This window comes from Ostrea edulis, chromosome 7 (genome assembly GCF_947568905.1).
Source record: "Ostrea edulis chromosome 7, xbOstEdul1.1, whole genome shotgun sequence".
Lineage (NCBI taxonomy): Eukaryota > Metazoa > Mollusca > Bivalvia > Ostreida > Ostreidae > Ostrea > Ostrea edulis.
The window spans coordinates 61,565,514-61,579,840 of record NC_079170.1 but is presented as its reverse complement, the minus strand read 5'-3'; the positions used below and the strand labels follow the sequence as shown (position 1 = coordinate 61,579,840).

General features: G+C 34.1%; 1 protein-coding gene across 1 annotated transcript; it reads right to left on the bottom strand.

Annotated features, from left to right (window-relative positions):
- Positions 1 to 455: 455 nt before the first annotated feature.
- LOC125654742 (ficolin-1-like) lies at positions 456 to 13,749 on the bottom strand. The gene is made up of 4 exons (XM_056144923.1): positions 13,611 to 13,749; positions 9,481 to 9,577; positions 7,891 to 8,052; positions 456 to 5,015 (listed from the first exon to the last, which is right to left on the bottom strand). The coding sequence occupies exons 1-4, from the start codon at positions 13,728 to 13,730 to the stop codon at positions 4,846 to 4,848; spliced, it is 549 nt and encodes a 182-aa protein (XP_056000898.1). The 5' UTR covers positions 13,731 to 13,749; the 3' UTR covers positions 456 to 4,845.
- Positions 13,750 to 14,327: the final 578 nt, after the last annotated feature.

The following is a 14,327-nucleotide window of genomic DNA, read 5'->3' as shown; positions in this document are numbered from 1 at the left end:
AAAATGAGAGTATAGTGGTGGAGACGCTTTGGCGAATGTCAGCCAGTTTTCTTTTATTCTTTTTGATAATATAATATGAAGCAAATCCGTTGTTTATTGATGCTTGATTTTGATCTTACAGTTGAAATAAGTTTCGATAATTTTTGAATAACCGAAATATGCCCATTCGTTTCTTCAATACGTGATTCTAATCTTGCATAAGACTCGGAGAAATCTCCAGAACGAAGCGCCAAAAGCATTTCATCACTATAGACGCTTAGGTCTAAAACCAATCGTACATTCTCGAGCCTTTCTGGTAAGCCGATAAATTGTGATTGGTTAACATCATGATCAACATAAAATTGAGTAGGTGTTCCGTGTTAGTTATACTTATAATAGTTTTTATGTGCCTAAGTTAATATGACTTGCCAAGTAGCCTTTGCTTGTTACTTGATAAAGACAATGAAAACAGGACAGTGATGTGAATTGAAAAAATGTCATTTATTTTGAAAATGACGAAGTTATATAACAGAATAGCTAGTGGGGGTCAGAATGAGTCGAAAACAAAAATACAAGAACATATGTATCACATAGGTATGATAATACAATCTGACCCCCTACAACACATAATGAAACATCGAAATAGAGCTGCCTGCAATCAAATAAGGTGGGTTTTATAAAATATAACAGGCCACATATACGAGCATCAAAGGGGCATTACAAAGGAGGATGTGGATGGTGGGTATCAACTTAATTTTCTTTGTGTACACAAATATTTGAGCAGTCTTTGCACTTCAAGCAAACAAAGAGTAATGACCAAAGCGTCCTAACGGCGCACTGTGATTGGTCATCCATGTAATATGCTAAGTACGGGGCCCTAAAACAAAACATTACATCATCTTCAGTTTGCCTGATCGGAAATTTCCACCCAAGACAGCGATGATAAGAAACATACCAATATAAGGCATCCCCAAAAAAGAGGGGTCTCAAACAGAAAATTTTCCATACCCAACATCCATCAAACGTGAAATGAACAAATCTAACATGTTATACAAACATATATTTACCATAATGTACCTATCCAAAATATACACATAGAACATACACAATTAACACGTTACATAAAAGTCATTCTCTACCATAATTACATATTGACCAGGCCCATATTTATCATTTCATGAAGATTTATAATCATATTACGTCAACGAATCCCCCCTTCCCGAAACCAATGATGTGACATACTGATACATTTTTTAACGCGTGTACGATAATTCATCTACTATTTTCGATGTTATTTTTTCTCGTGCTTATAGGAACCACTTACGACTTTTTGTAATAATTTATCAATATTTAATAACAGTTACTCCTATGTACAAATACAATGATAAATATACAAAAAAGTTTTTATTTTGGTTGAACATGTTTTGTGATGACACATATCTTGTGATAAGTCGAAAAACTGTCCAATATGTCAGATATCAAGTGGTTCGAGCTGTTCTGGGAAGTTTGCGCCTTATACTCGTAACTTTAAACTTAAAACATTTTACCGAAATTAGGTTATACCCCAATCTAATTAAAATTAGATCCTATGATCCGCTCATCTACTATCGCTACACATAGCGATAGTTCAGCGTTATACACATAGTTCAGAGTAAACCCAATCGTACCATCACCGATTTGCCAATGGTAAAATAACGAATAGTAAACACTCTCATAACTCCTATAAGCAATACAAAATAGAGAGTTGGGCAAACACGGAACCCTGAACACACCAGAAGTGGGACCAGGTACCTAGGAGGAGTAAGCGGCCCCTGTCGACCGGTCACATCCGCCGTGAGCCCTTTATCTTGATCAGGTAAACGGGGTTACCCGCAGTCAAAATCAGTGTGTCAAGAGCGGCCTAACAATCGGTATGAAACACGTCAGACAGCATTTGACCCAATGATAGGTTGTATTGGCAAACTAGATTTTTATGGTGACCATAGAATTTGGGAAAAGCTGACTTTAAACGAGACTATTGAAACCCCTGCACTATCAACTTGTTTGTCAGTAGCCTACCTCGATTTAAAAACTGACCATACGCAGAACAAGCTCTCGCTTATCGAATCAGTTGAGAGATATAAACACCATATGCAGGTGATAATGGGATATTGCTACCAAAATATGGGAAGTTGACGATGGAAAAGCTGAAGTTATCCCGTTTGTCATATAGTAGAGTTGTTAGTTTGTCGTTAATATCTTCTTTCAATAACGTATCTAAGCATGAAGCAAAAGTGGACGACTCTGTGGTGTCTTTTATTTCGACTTCACTGGGATATTTCGGATCCACAGATGAATGAAAAATATTATTTTTAATAGCTGAAGATATTTGCTGGAATACAAATATTTTATATATTTAAAAAGCTATTCAAAGATATGAATATTTGCATTATATACAAGCATTTATCATGACATTTAAGAGTTTAATAATATATGTTTATACTAATAGATAGAATTAATTCATTTATTCTACACAAAGTGCCTCTGTTCACTACTCAATAAACAATTAGATTGTCAACATACACTGTACGTAATAAATTCATTCATATTTATGAACCGTCATACAAAACTATCTCATCTAAAATAAGTATATCCAGGACAAGATTCAGTCATCTGTTAAACACGGTATATATTGATGTTAACAAATCTGTTAAATACGGTATATATTGATGTTAACAGATCTGTTAAATACGGTATATATTGATGTTAACAGATCTGTTAAATACGGTATATATTGTTGTTAACAGATCTGTTAAATACGGTATATATATTGATGTTAACAGATCTGTTAAATACGGTATATATTGATGTTAACAGATCTGTTAAATACGGTATATATTGATGTTAACAGATCTGTTAAATACGGTATATATATATTGATGTTAACAGATCTGTTAAATACGGTATATATTGATGTTAACAGATCTGTTAAATACGGTATATATTGTTGTTAACAGATCTGTTAAATACGGTATATATATTGATGTTAACAGATCTGTTAAATACGGTATATATTGATGTTAACAGATCTGTTAAATACGGTATATATATTGATGTTAACAGATCTGTTAAATACGGTATATATATTGATGTTAACAGATGTGTTAAATACGGTATATATTGATGTTAACAGATCTGTTAAATACGGTATATATTGTTGTTAACAGATCTGTTAAATACGGTATATATATTGATGTTAACAGATCTGTTAAATACGGTATATATTGATGTTAACAGATCTGTTAAATACGGTATATATATTGATGTTAACAGATCTGTTAAATACGGTATATATTGATGTTAACAGATCTGTTAAATACGGTATATATTGATGTTGACAGATCTGTTAAATACGGTATATATTGATGTTAACAGATCTGTTAAATACGTTATATATATTGATGTTAACAGATCTGTTAAATACGGTGTATATATTGATGTTAACAGATCTGTTAAATACGGTATATATTGATGTTAACAGATCTGTTAAATACGTTATATATATTGATGTTAACAGATCTGTTAAATACGGTATATATATTGATGTTAACAGATCTGTTAAATACGGTATATATATTGATGTTAACAGATCTGTTAAATACGGTGTATATATTGATGTTAACAAATCTGTTAAATATGGTATATATATTGATGTTAACAGATCTGTTAAATATGGTATATATATTGATGTTAACAGATCTGTTAAATATGGTATATATATTGATGTTAACAGATCTGTTAAATATGGTATATATATTGATTTTAACAGATCTGGTAATAAACACGGTATATATTGATGTTAACAGCTTTGTTAATAAACTCGGTATATATTGATGTTAACAGATCTGTTAATACTAACGGTATATATTGATGTTAACAGATCTGTTAATAAACACGGTATATATTGATGTTAACAGATCTGTGAAACACGGTATATATTGATGTTAACAGATCTATTAAATACGGTATATATTGATGTTAACAGATCTGCTAAACACGGTATATATTGATGTTAACAGATCTGTTAAATACGGTGTATATATTGATGTTAACAGATCTATTAAATACGGTATATATATTGATGTTAACAGATCTGCTAAACACGGTATATATTGATGTTAACAGATCTGTTAAATACGGTATATATTGATGTTAACAGATCTGCTAAACACGGTATATATTGATGTTAACAGATCTGTGAAACACAGTATACATCAAATCGGCCTTATTTGTTCGCCATCTTTTTGCTCTGGGTTTGTTTTGATGAATTTTTATTTGTCATCTTATAGTGTAGCATTATTTAAGTTATTTTGTCTTCTTTGGGGGAAATCAGACTTTGAGTAATTTAGCTTTGCAGGTACTTTCATGTAGAATGTATTATCTGATTTCCCCCAAAATCTTATGTTGAAGATTTCTTTCGTCATTTGGTATTGTAATAAATGACAAATTTTCAATCTCAATCATTCTTTGTTCAGATTTTTTATGACAGCAAAAACGAGCTACGGTGAGCAGAGTTTGGGTAATAGAAGCTGATAAACATAAATGTAAAACTTATACGGTACCAATTTTGATGCACCAGATGCGCATTTCGACAAATAATGTATCTTCAGTGATGTTCAACCGAAATGTTTGAAATCCGAAATAACGATAAACTTGTTAGAGGAAAACAGAGTGCCAAAAAAGTGGAGTCAAATTTGTCTAAGGATCAATGTTAATAAGTCTTAACAAATCTAAATGTGGTATATAATGATGTTATTTCTGGGGTCTTATGAGCATCGCTGAGCCTTTTAACGATTTGACAGATTTCCAATGATACCAAATCAGATATCACCAACCAGTTAGAGCTGACCCATCGTATTCCCCGTTCAGGTTTGAGGGGTGGCAGGCATTGAACCACCAGCCTCCGTGAAATTCTACCGCACAGTGACGACTGTCTAAGTCATTATCCTGATCTGGTGTACTGAACTTCATGCCATTGTGGTCCTCCAAACTGTCTCCTACAACAGAGTATCGATAACTGTTATAAACATCAGCAATTCGAATCTTTCACATTGCACTTTGATAATATCTATTCTCAAAGATTGGTTAAAAATTACAGTTAGCGTCATGCTTTAAAAATGCTTTGTGTAAGGTAACTGGCATTCATAAGTTCTGTATCTCCAGTTGTGGTACAAAATATCATGAAATATACTATCGAAACTCTTCGGTGTTGAGAAGGTAAAAATGAAATGGTGGCCACTTGCAACCGTTTCCAAAATAACCAACTTAATTTAGTATGTAAAGGTAAGAAACACATGTTTCATTGTGACATGGAGTTAATAGGGTGTCTAAGACAAAAAGTTGAAGCGGACAAGGAATTCGATTTAACCCAGTCTAATTTGAAACAGAAGAAATATGAGAAATCGATCATGAATGACATTCAATCTAGCAAAACACATGAAGTAAAACAGACGGAGTCGCTCGGGAAGTACAATTCTGGTATATGTAACACTTGTGTGTGAAAGAGAACAACAATTGTGAATCACATTGTGTCGGTCGGTCTTGGGTCTGAGGTGTGTGAACAAAACATTTCAGATTAATGCAATCTTGAAAAAAATATTTACTCCTGGACATCAAGCAGTCAAACTATTGGCATGAATATTGGTAACAAGCAATCAGTCCTTTACCATAACTGTGAAATTCAGGACCCAGGCGTCCATGATCTATGGACAAGGTTGCTGCTAAGTTGGTCATATATCAAAATGCATTATACGGAAAGGCGAAGATAAAGAAGAGTAGCCAATCTCAATTATCTTAAAATTCGTTACTTCTAAACATCAACGACGCAATATGTTTATATACTCAATTAATAGTCATTGAACCCTCTAACAACATTGTAAAATTCATGACATCAAGGTTCAGGTACCAGGGTGGGGCTATATTATCATATAGTGGGGCAGATTATGTCGAAAACATGTAAAAATCTTGCACTCAATGATGCAAGCATGAAATTTGGAATGCATACTCCTAGGGCATCATTCGTTCAGGAAAGAACGTTAGCCACCTGAAAAAATAATCATTTTTCAAGATGGCGTCTGAGTCATCAACAAATGAAAATTTTTGGTTAAGAAGCTCTGTGAACAGTTTCGATTCATATGCATATTTCTAACTGTAAATGGATATATGTGGTTCTTCGTCATATATGAATTGGAAAATGTGTACTTTCGGAACATTTTGTAGGTTTTATCACCCATTCATGTGTACTTTCGGAACATTTAGTAAGTTTTATTACCCATTCATGTGTCCGTGTGAGGAATTTGTATCGTATTTCGGAATATTGCGTATTATATCTTTACATCCTTGTTATTTCCGCATTATGTCTTTGCATCCTTGCTTTATTTCTTGTTATTTCCGTATTATGTCTTTACACCCTTGCTTTATTTCTTGTTATTTCCGTATTATGTCTTTACACCCTTGCTTCATTCTTTGTTATTTCCGTATTATGTCTTTACACCCTTGCTTTATTTCTTGTTATTTCCGTATTATGTCTTTACACCCTTGCTTTATTTCTTGTTATTTCCGTATTATATCTTTACACCCTTGCTTTATTTCTTGTTATTTCCACATTATGTCTTTACATCCGTGCTTCATTCCTTTTTATTTAGGATCTTCTGTAATTTGATTGTTTATTTGTCTCACGTCCTGTCGAGAATTTTTCACTCATAGTGAGACGCCATCAGTTGTAGGTGAAGTACCACAAATCTAGACCTATTCTTAGCACACAAGCCGTAGCAGCGGGGGTTCTTTATCGTGCCAACGCCTGCTGCGACAAGGGACCTCCGTTGTTAAGGTTTTACCCAAAATACCCTTGATTCTTACTTCTAAATGTCTAGCATTTGGCAGAGAAGCAATCATTACTTATTTCAACATCTTAGGTTTGACTCGGCCATGGCACGATCGGGGCTCGCATTTACGACCTCCCGGTTACAAAGTGACCGCTCTACCACTAAGATACCGAGATCGGTATCTTCTGTAAGTCTTTAAGGATTAAAAAGTCCTTTTGTACATCTATCACTGCTGCGAAACCCAGCATGGGGTTCAATACCAGCTATACCAAAAGTTTCCTAGTATAGTGTTCCAAATACTATATCCGACCAGCCACAAAAGCAGTAGTTTTATTTTAAAGTCAGATAGTCGCGCCTAAATAGACAACATTTGTCAGCACCAGAAAGCCATGCCAAGGGTAACGGGGCATTTGTTACATACGAGTAGTTACAAAATCTTATTTACCCTTGGACATCAAGCAAACGAACATTTAAAAATCGTCCCCCTTTTAAAAAGGTATGCATCGATGAGTTGCATTAAAAAATGATCCGTTAGAATTCAAATAGAAAAGAGTGTTTGTTTGTGATATGTGATAAAACTTATTTTTCTATAGATAAATTGAAAATAATCAAAAGTGAAGATAACGCACAGTGATCAATTGATTAATGAATTGTATATATATATATATATATATATATATATATATATATATATATCATCTAGTGCAAATAATGGAGAAATTAAATAAACACAAGTAATACAATGAATCCTACTGTCCGAGCATTGTGGATATTTAAGTGACCATTACAGCCCATTAACCAATTTTGCAGGTTGAATTTATTATGTATGATATGAATGTGATAAAAGCAATATCATCTGTGATACAAAATAGTGATAAATCATATGATACCATCTGTGATATTTATCATTGTGATAAACAATTGCAATGTTTGGATCATTCTAAATGCTACCTGTACCTATATCATGTTGCCCAAATGAAAGAATGAAACAATTCTGTGTATAACCCGAATATGTTTTGCGATGAGTTCTGATGTGAAATGGTCATACCCGCCGTTCCTGAATAGTCAGACACAGTAAGCCGGTATTTACTGCTCTCGTCTCCAACCTTAAATGTGGAGTACCGGGCGTACGCTTTCTCGTCAGCAAAACTTAAAAGTTCTACTCGGAGTTCCTGGTTTGTCTTTGTTAAAGAGTGAATTGCATCGTTTCCTGTTCAGTAAGAAACAAATAAGAAATATTGGTACATGGAAAGACATGAGGAATACCCTACTGGTCACATCCGCCGTGAACCCTTTATCTTAATCAGGTAAGCGGAGTAATCCGTAGTCCAAATCAGTGTATAAAGAGTGGCTTAACATTTGATACATGTATGACACATTAGACAACAGTCAACACAATGACAGCTTGTATCTGTAAGTTAGACAACAGTCAACACAATGACAGCTTGTATCTTTAAGTTAGACAACACTCAACACAATGACAGCTTGTATCTGTAAGTTAGACAACAGTCAACACAATGACAGATTGTATCTGTAAGTTAGACAACACTCAACACAATGACAGCTTGTTTCTGTAAGTTAGACAACATTCAACACAATGACAGCTTGTATCTGTAAATTAGACAACAGTCAACACAATGACAGCATGTATCTGTAAGTTAGATTGTTGTAGTGACCATAAAATTTGCAAAATGTTGAAACTCCTATAGCACCAAATTATTTGTCAGTAGTCTGCCTCGACTAAAATTGATCATTCGCAGAACATACTCTTACGTCTTAAATCAGTTGAGACACATCACCGTATACAACGTCACACTCGAGGAGTTGTCACTGTGGATCACGAGGGCTCGGCTCCGAAGCGGAGAAAACGCAGTTTCAGAGTAATATATTGATTTTCTCATAAATACATCATATTTCATCGAGTGTGACGTTGTATACGGTGTACATAGACGTAAAGTACAGGTGATAATGGAATGTTGATGCACGAATAAGGGGAAGTTGTCGATGGAGAAGATGAGAGCATAACCTTTATAACAATTCTTAAATGTTACAAATACATGAAACTGGAAATGTAATCAAATCCAGCTTTCCTGATTCCTGCGAGATCTTATTTTCATTAGGCTGTTTCCTTCATTCAGAATTACTGTTCCGGTATACCATGCATACAGAAGCACATCGCTTAATATACCATGCGGGGGCCTCCATGCCGAGTGGTTAGAGCATCACGCTCAACATAACACGGCCTCTCACCTCTGTCGGTGCGGGTTCGAATCCGGCTCGCGCCGGTAAGTGAGAAAGTTTCCCAGTTTACTTTCCGAAGGTCGGTGGTCTCTTCCCAGGTACATTGTATCTGGGTTCTCTCTTCCACCAATAAAAACAAGACACCACCATATAATTGAAAAATTGTTGAGTGTGACGGAAAACATCAATCAATCAATCAACATACCATGCTACATGTATAAAACTCAAATTTAAGAAAGTTAGGAACATTCAAATTTATTTATTCAACTTTTCAGATATTGCAATAAATATTTGATTTACTTTTTGATCATGGTTGGAGACCTTAACCCAATGATATATTATGTCTACCTGTTTTCTATCTCAATCGTTCTACATTTAACATGAATAGTGACCATACCGATCCAGTAGTTTTTGCATGGGTCTCCAAATCCTTTCTTGTAATCTGCCCAAGTCTTATAAAAGTCTGTAGAACCATCCTGTCGTTTTTGGATTACCTATACAAAATAAAATCTACAAATCTCATTTCTGTGAGGTAACCTAATGTATGCGAGGTTCATTTCGAGTTATGTCTGTAACAACCCAAAAGTAAAATAATATATATATTAAAGGCAGGCATGATACTGATCACGTGGTTTAGACAACACTTCATGATAATCACTCTGACTAATAATGAATCATTCCATTTTAAAATGTGCTGTGTCATCAATACAACATTTTCCTGCTATCACTAACGGAACGCAGGAAAATATAACTAATGAGCGAATCCCGCCTGCGCTCCAAACAGATCTATTCCCGTGTGTGAACTAATTAACATCGGATATTGCTTTATGAATTTTGATTTCGCCTACTCTTTGTTACTATTTATTCATTAATATATATTGAAGTACATATTTGCATATGGATTCTATAATTTTTTTAATCGCGTGTAATTTATTTTTGCTGGACTTACAAGAGTGGTTCCGACCCATTAATTGTACATGTACCATTCAACACAATTGCAACACATTGTGTTTTAATGTAAAAGTCGGCCGGGGACTGTCTGTTATAGAACCGTGCGGTTTTATACAAACAATTTTCCTACCAAAGTTCACTTCCCCACAAAATTTCTTTCTGGAGGATTCAAGTTTCTGATTTTACGAGGTGACGTAATCAGCCTCGTATTGCCATCGTCTAATTAAAATGGCTGACCAGCCAATTTACTACGATTTTCATTTTACAAATTTTCTTGAATATTACGACTCTTCCAACTCATCTCCCACTGGATAACTGAGATCTGATATAGGATTTGTTTCTGTTTATTTTCAAAATGAAGTAGAAAATCGCCAATTTTTGATTTGTTTACTTTTATCGATGAGCACTGAAAATAGAGTTCATGAGGAATGTAACAATTTCCTCCCAAAATAGATGTTTTCTAACGAAGGGAAAACCCACAAAAAATGAAAATAGGCTGTATTAGATATGCAATGTAGGTATTCATCTCGTAGCTGATAACTACACGTGTGGTTTGTTTATGTTGACATCTAACTCGAAGAGCATTCTGGGAATAAATGCTGATCCCGCTCCTTTAAGTTGTTGACAATTCAAGAATACTTTCGATACAAATTATAAAAATGAGTTTTTACAAAATTACAAGAGACTCCTTGATGATATCTGGAAGGTCATTTTAGTCCCAACTGAGTTGATGTACGTATTTATTTGTTCTGATTTTTGACACCACAAGTCGTGACTTCGATTCAGACTGTAATGGTTGATTTGGCTTGTATTTGTTTAAAGACTTGCGATGCATGATGGTGCAGATTCGTGGAAGGAATAATATGTGGGAAGCCAATGGAGTTCCGCCAGAATCGGAAATACCAGTTTCCGTTTCGGCGTCCTTGTAACTAGACGAACAGCAGAATTCTGTCACAGCCGTTCCAGTGTTTTCCCAACTCCAAAATATAGACCATTCAATTCAGGAGTTGACATGCTGTTTGAATTGCAAGAGATGAACAAATACAAGAGTTGATACAATCTATGAACCCACCTTTGGTATATCCAGGGGCTCGTTTCTGCTCTACTCTGTGTTTTGTATTGCTTATTAGATTTATGAGATTGATCACTGTTCGTTATTTTCACCTTTCATATGCATTTAATGATCAACAATTCAAGAGATGACAAATTTGCAAATTAAAGAGTAATTGAAAACTTTAAAGATATGATACATGCATTTCTTGAAACAATTAGAGCAGCATCATAAAGTTAATTTCAGGTTACCCGAGTAAACTCTGGTGACCTATTGCAGCTGATCAGTGTCGTCCGTCGTGTGTAACAATTGAAGTTTTTTAACTTCTTCAATTTTTGATAACTGCACTTCCGATTATTAAGAAATTTGGTATGAAGCATTTTAGGGACAAGTGAAACATATACTGTAAAGAATAAATTTCAGGATTTCTCCACCCCCTGGGCCTAAGTGTGGGCAAATATTGTACATTAAAAAGAATTCTTCTCCACAACCCCACATCTTCAGGAAAAACTAAATGTATATTGATGTAGAGCTGGTAGGTTTCTACAAAATTTGTAAATTTATGATCTCCGGGTAGATGTTTTCTAAACTATAGGTCGGGACCAAACTTGGTATATAGTGTTTATACGGAAAACATTTAAATGACATTCTCTTTAACTTTATTGATACTAATTTGAAACTAAATGGATATTTTGATAGAGAGGTAGCCATTTATCAAAATTGTAAATTTCATTATCCCAGGGTTTGGTACCAGGGTGGGGAAAAGCCTCTTTAATTCTGCTGATTCTTTATGAAAACTGAAGGCATGTTTAGAAAAAGCAGAAAGGGATGCACAACAAATGGGAATTTCGCAGCCTACGGGTGGATCCAAGAGTCATATAATTTTAGTCAAATATATATTATAATGTGTGAAGTCTAACATCACTAGGAACACAGGGAATTGGAACATTTGTGGTTTTTGTTATAGAAAAAGAAAACATCTTTTATACTGCTGCTAAATATAAAAATTTAACCTATTTATACAGAACAGGAAAATTATTATAGATGTCGTATCCCTTGGGGCTAGTGATATAAACTTTTAAATAATGTTCAACTGACCGATAAGGTCTGTGGGCCTTTTGTTTGATGATCATGCTTGGAAATAAATCACTAGGAATTTCAAAAGATTCACCAATGTGCCCGATGAGTACAGTCAATTTCAACCTGGTTTCAGAAGCTTTTTTCGATAATTCATCCTGGTATGGTAATAACTCGATTTCTAGCTTTCTGTTTGCTACGGCAGATCAAGTAGTATTAAGTTTTGAAATAATGTCCTTAGAACGAAGAGCGAATGATGTGGAGAAAAGACTTGATTGTACTAAAAAGATGAGACGAAAGGACAAAAAAAAAATCGAAGATAATTCGAAAAAAACAAGATTTCTGTAGATAATGTGTAACTGTTAAACATTCACCAAGGGTTTGATATTCTTTTTTTCATGAAGGAAGCTGTATAGTGAATTCACTTGTCTCTATTGCTCATAAAGAGGAGGAATGAAAAATCGTTAGGCAAGTGGATTGCTCCAAGAAGGTGATTTGATGTAAAGACTGGTCATAGTTTCATGTAATCATTCATATCTTCATCTACACGATTTGCCTTTATCATTTCTACCTTTCCATTGATCAAGATCAATTAACAAATGCATCACTATCAAATATATACACTGGTGATATGATTGATATTTTTGAAGACAGTGATCCTTTCCTTTCTCTTGCTTCTACCTTAAATGTTTTGCTCTGCAATCATTCAAAAAGATCGGTTCAGCTGCTATATTTACCGTTTATTTAAATTCTATATATCTAATCCTTAATCATTTGATCGCTGTTCGTTGTCTTCACCTTTCACAGGCTAATCTAAACAATGACAGCATGTGGATTTTCAAACTTAGATTTAGATATGCTTTCTACTGTTTAACCTTTTTCTTCATGACATCAATTCTTCCCTACCAGCATAGATTGATTGATTGGGGTTTAACGGTGTATCGGCAATATTCTAGCCATTTTATGACATTTAATTAAATAAATTATAATCGCTTTTAAAGAGTGTTGGAGCAGCATAGAAATAAAACAGGAAGCATATACAGTGTATACAGCATTAGTATCATTTTGGCATTTTGCATATCGTTTGTCATCTCGTTTCAGTACTTTCAGTACTTTGATTTAATATTGCCAATGAGATAAGTTGACCACTTTACTATAGGGTCTGGTACCGCTATGTATATGCTGACTCTCCGACTACATGTATTTGCATATAAATTGAATGAAAACCAAACCACCGATTCAGGTTGTTTTACACTTGTTAGAATTATTCAACCTTTATATTTTTTAATATCAATTGCTCAAAGTGTCGATTTACAGAAAGTAGACATAGTTAATGCATAGCTCAGATCCTTAACATATCTAACAAAGACTATAATGTACATTAAATTAAAGGGTTATCTTTCCATTGACATTTTTACGGTTCGTGTTTCTGATTTCTATGTACTCACCGTCCAGCCCCCTCCATCTGTAGTCATGTCACAGTACACTTTCTTTCTCTGATCATTGATTTTCATCGAATATACCCCATTTTTTCCTTTCACTGTTGGACTACTTTGTAAAATCTCCATACAGCTTTTGAGCAGAGAATCCCAATGCACTGGAAGAAAGACATGCTCAGCTATTGATTGCTACTAATGACGTAAAGCTGTTGTGTACTGATCAATGCACATACTGATGTACGCATTTTACTGTGATTGTCGGCTCATACAATTTTTTGTATAACAAGTCAGAATGTAAAGGTTTTGCAAAATTTGCTGGCCACCAGAAAATAAACAGTACACAAAGTTAACCAGAGAGGATGTTAACTTTGAAATCGCATGACAAATCTTGACAAACAAACAGTCTTTTAATATATATATATATATATATATATATATATATATATATATATATATATACATGTATATAATATCCAAATTGTTTAATTTGTTTTTTTTTAAATCACAGTGTCCGGTATAAGATATTAAAAGATATGATATAAACAGTACACAAAGTTACAATTTTAACACAGGCGCTTTCATTTCATAATCCTCAGGAGTTACATTTTAAAATAGTTGTTTTAAAAAAACAAAATTTAAAATGTAACGCCTGAGGAGTATGAAATGAAAGCGCTAGCGTTAAAATTTTAACTTTGTGCACTGCTTATTTTCTTCTTTTAATATATA

What these genes read in the sequence shown, in the direction of transcription:
- LOC125654742 (XM_056144923.1), bottom strand. Translation starts at nt 13,730, where the DNA reads ATGGAGATTTTACAAAGTAGTCCAACAGTGAAAGGAAAAAATGGGGTA. An exon ending in ATGCAAAAACTACTGGATCG is followed by an intron (nt 8,053 to 9,480) that starts GTATGGTCACTA and finishes CTTACTGAACAG; the next exon opens with GAAACGATGCAATTCACTCT. An exon ending in TGACTATTCAGGAACGGCGG is followed by an intron (nt 5,016 to 7,890) that starts GTATGACCATTT and finishes ACTCTGTTGTAG; the next exon opens with GAGACAGTTTGGAGGACCAC.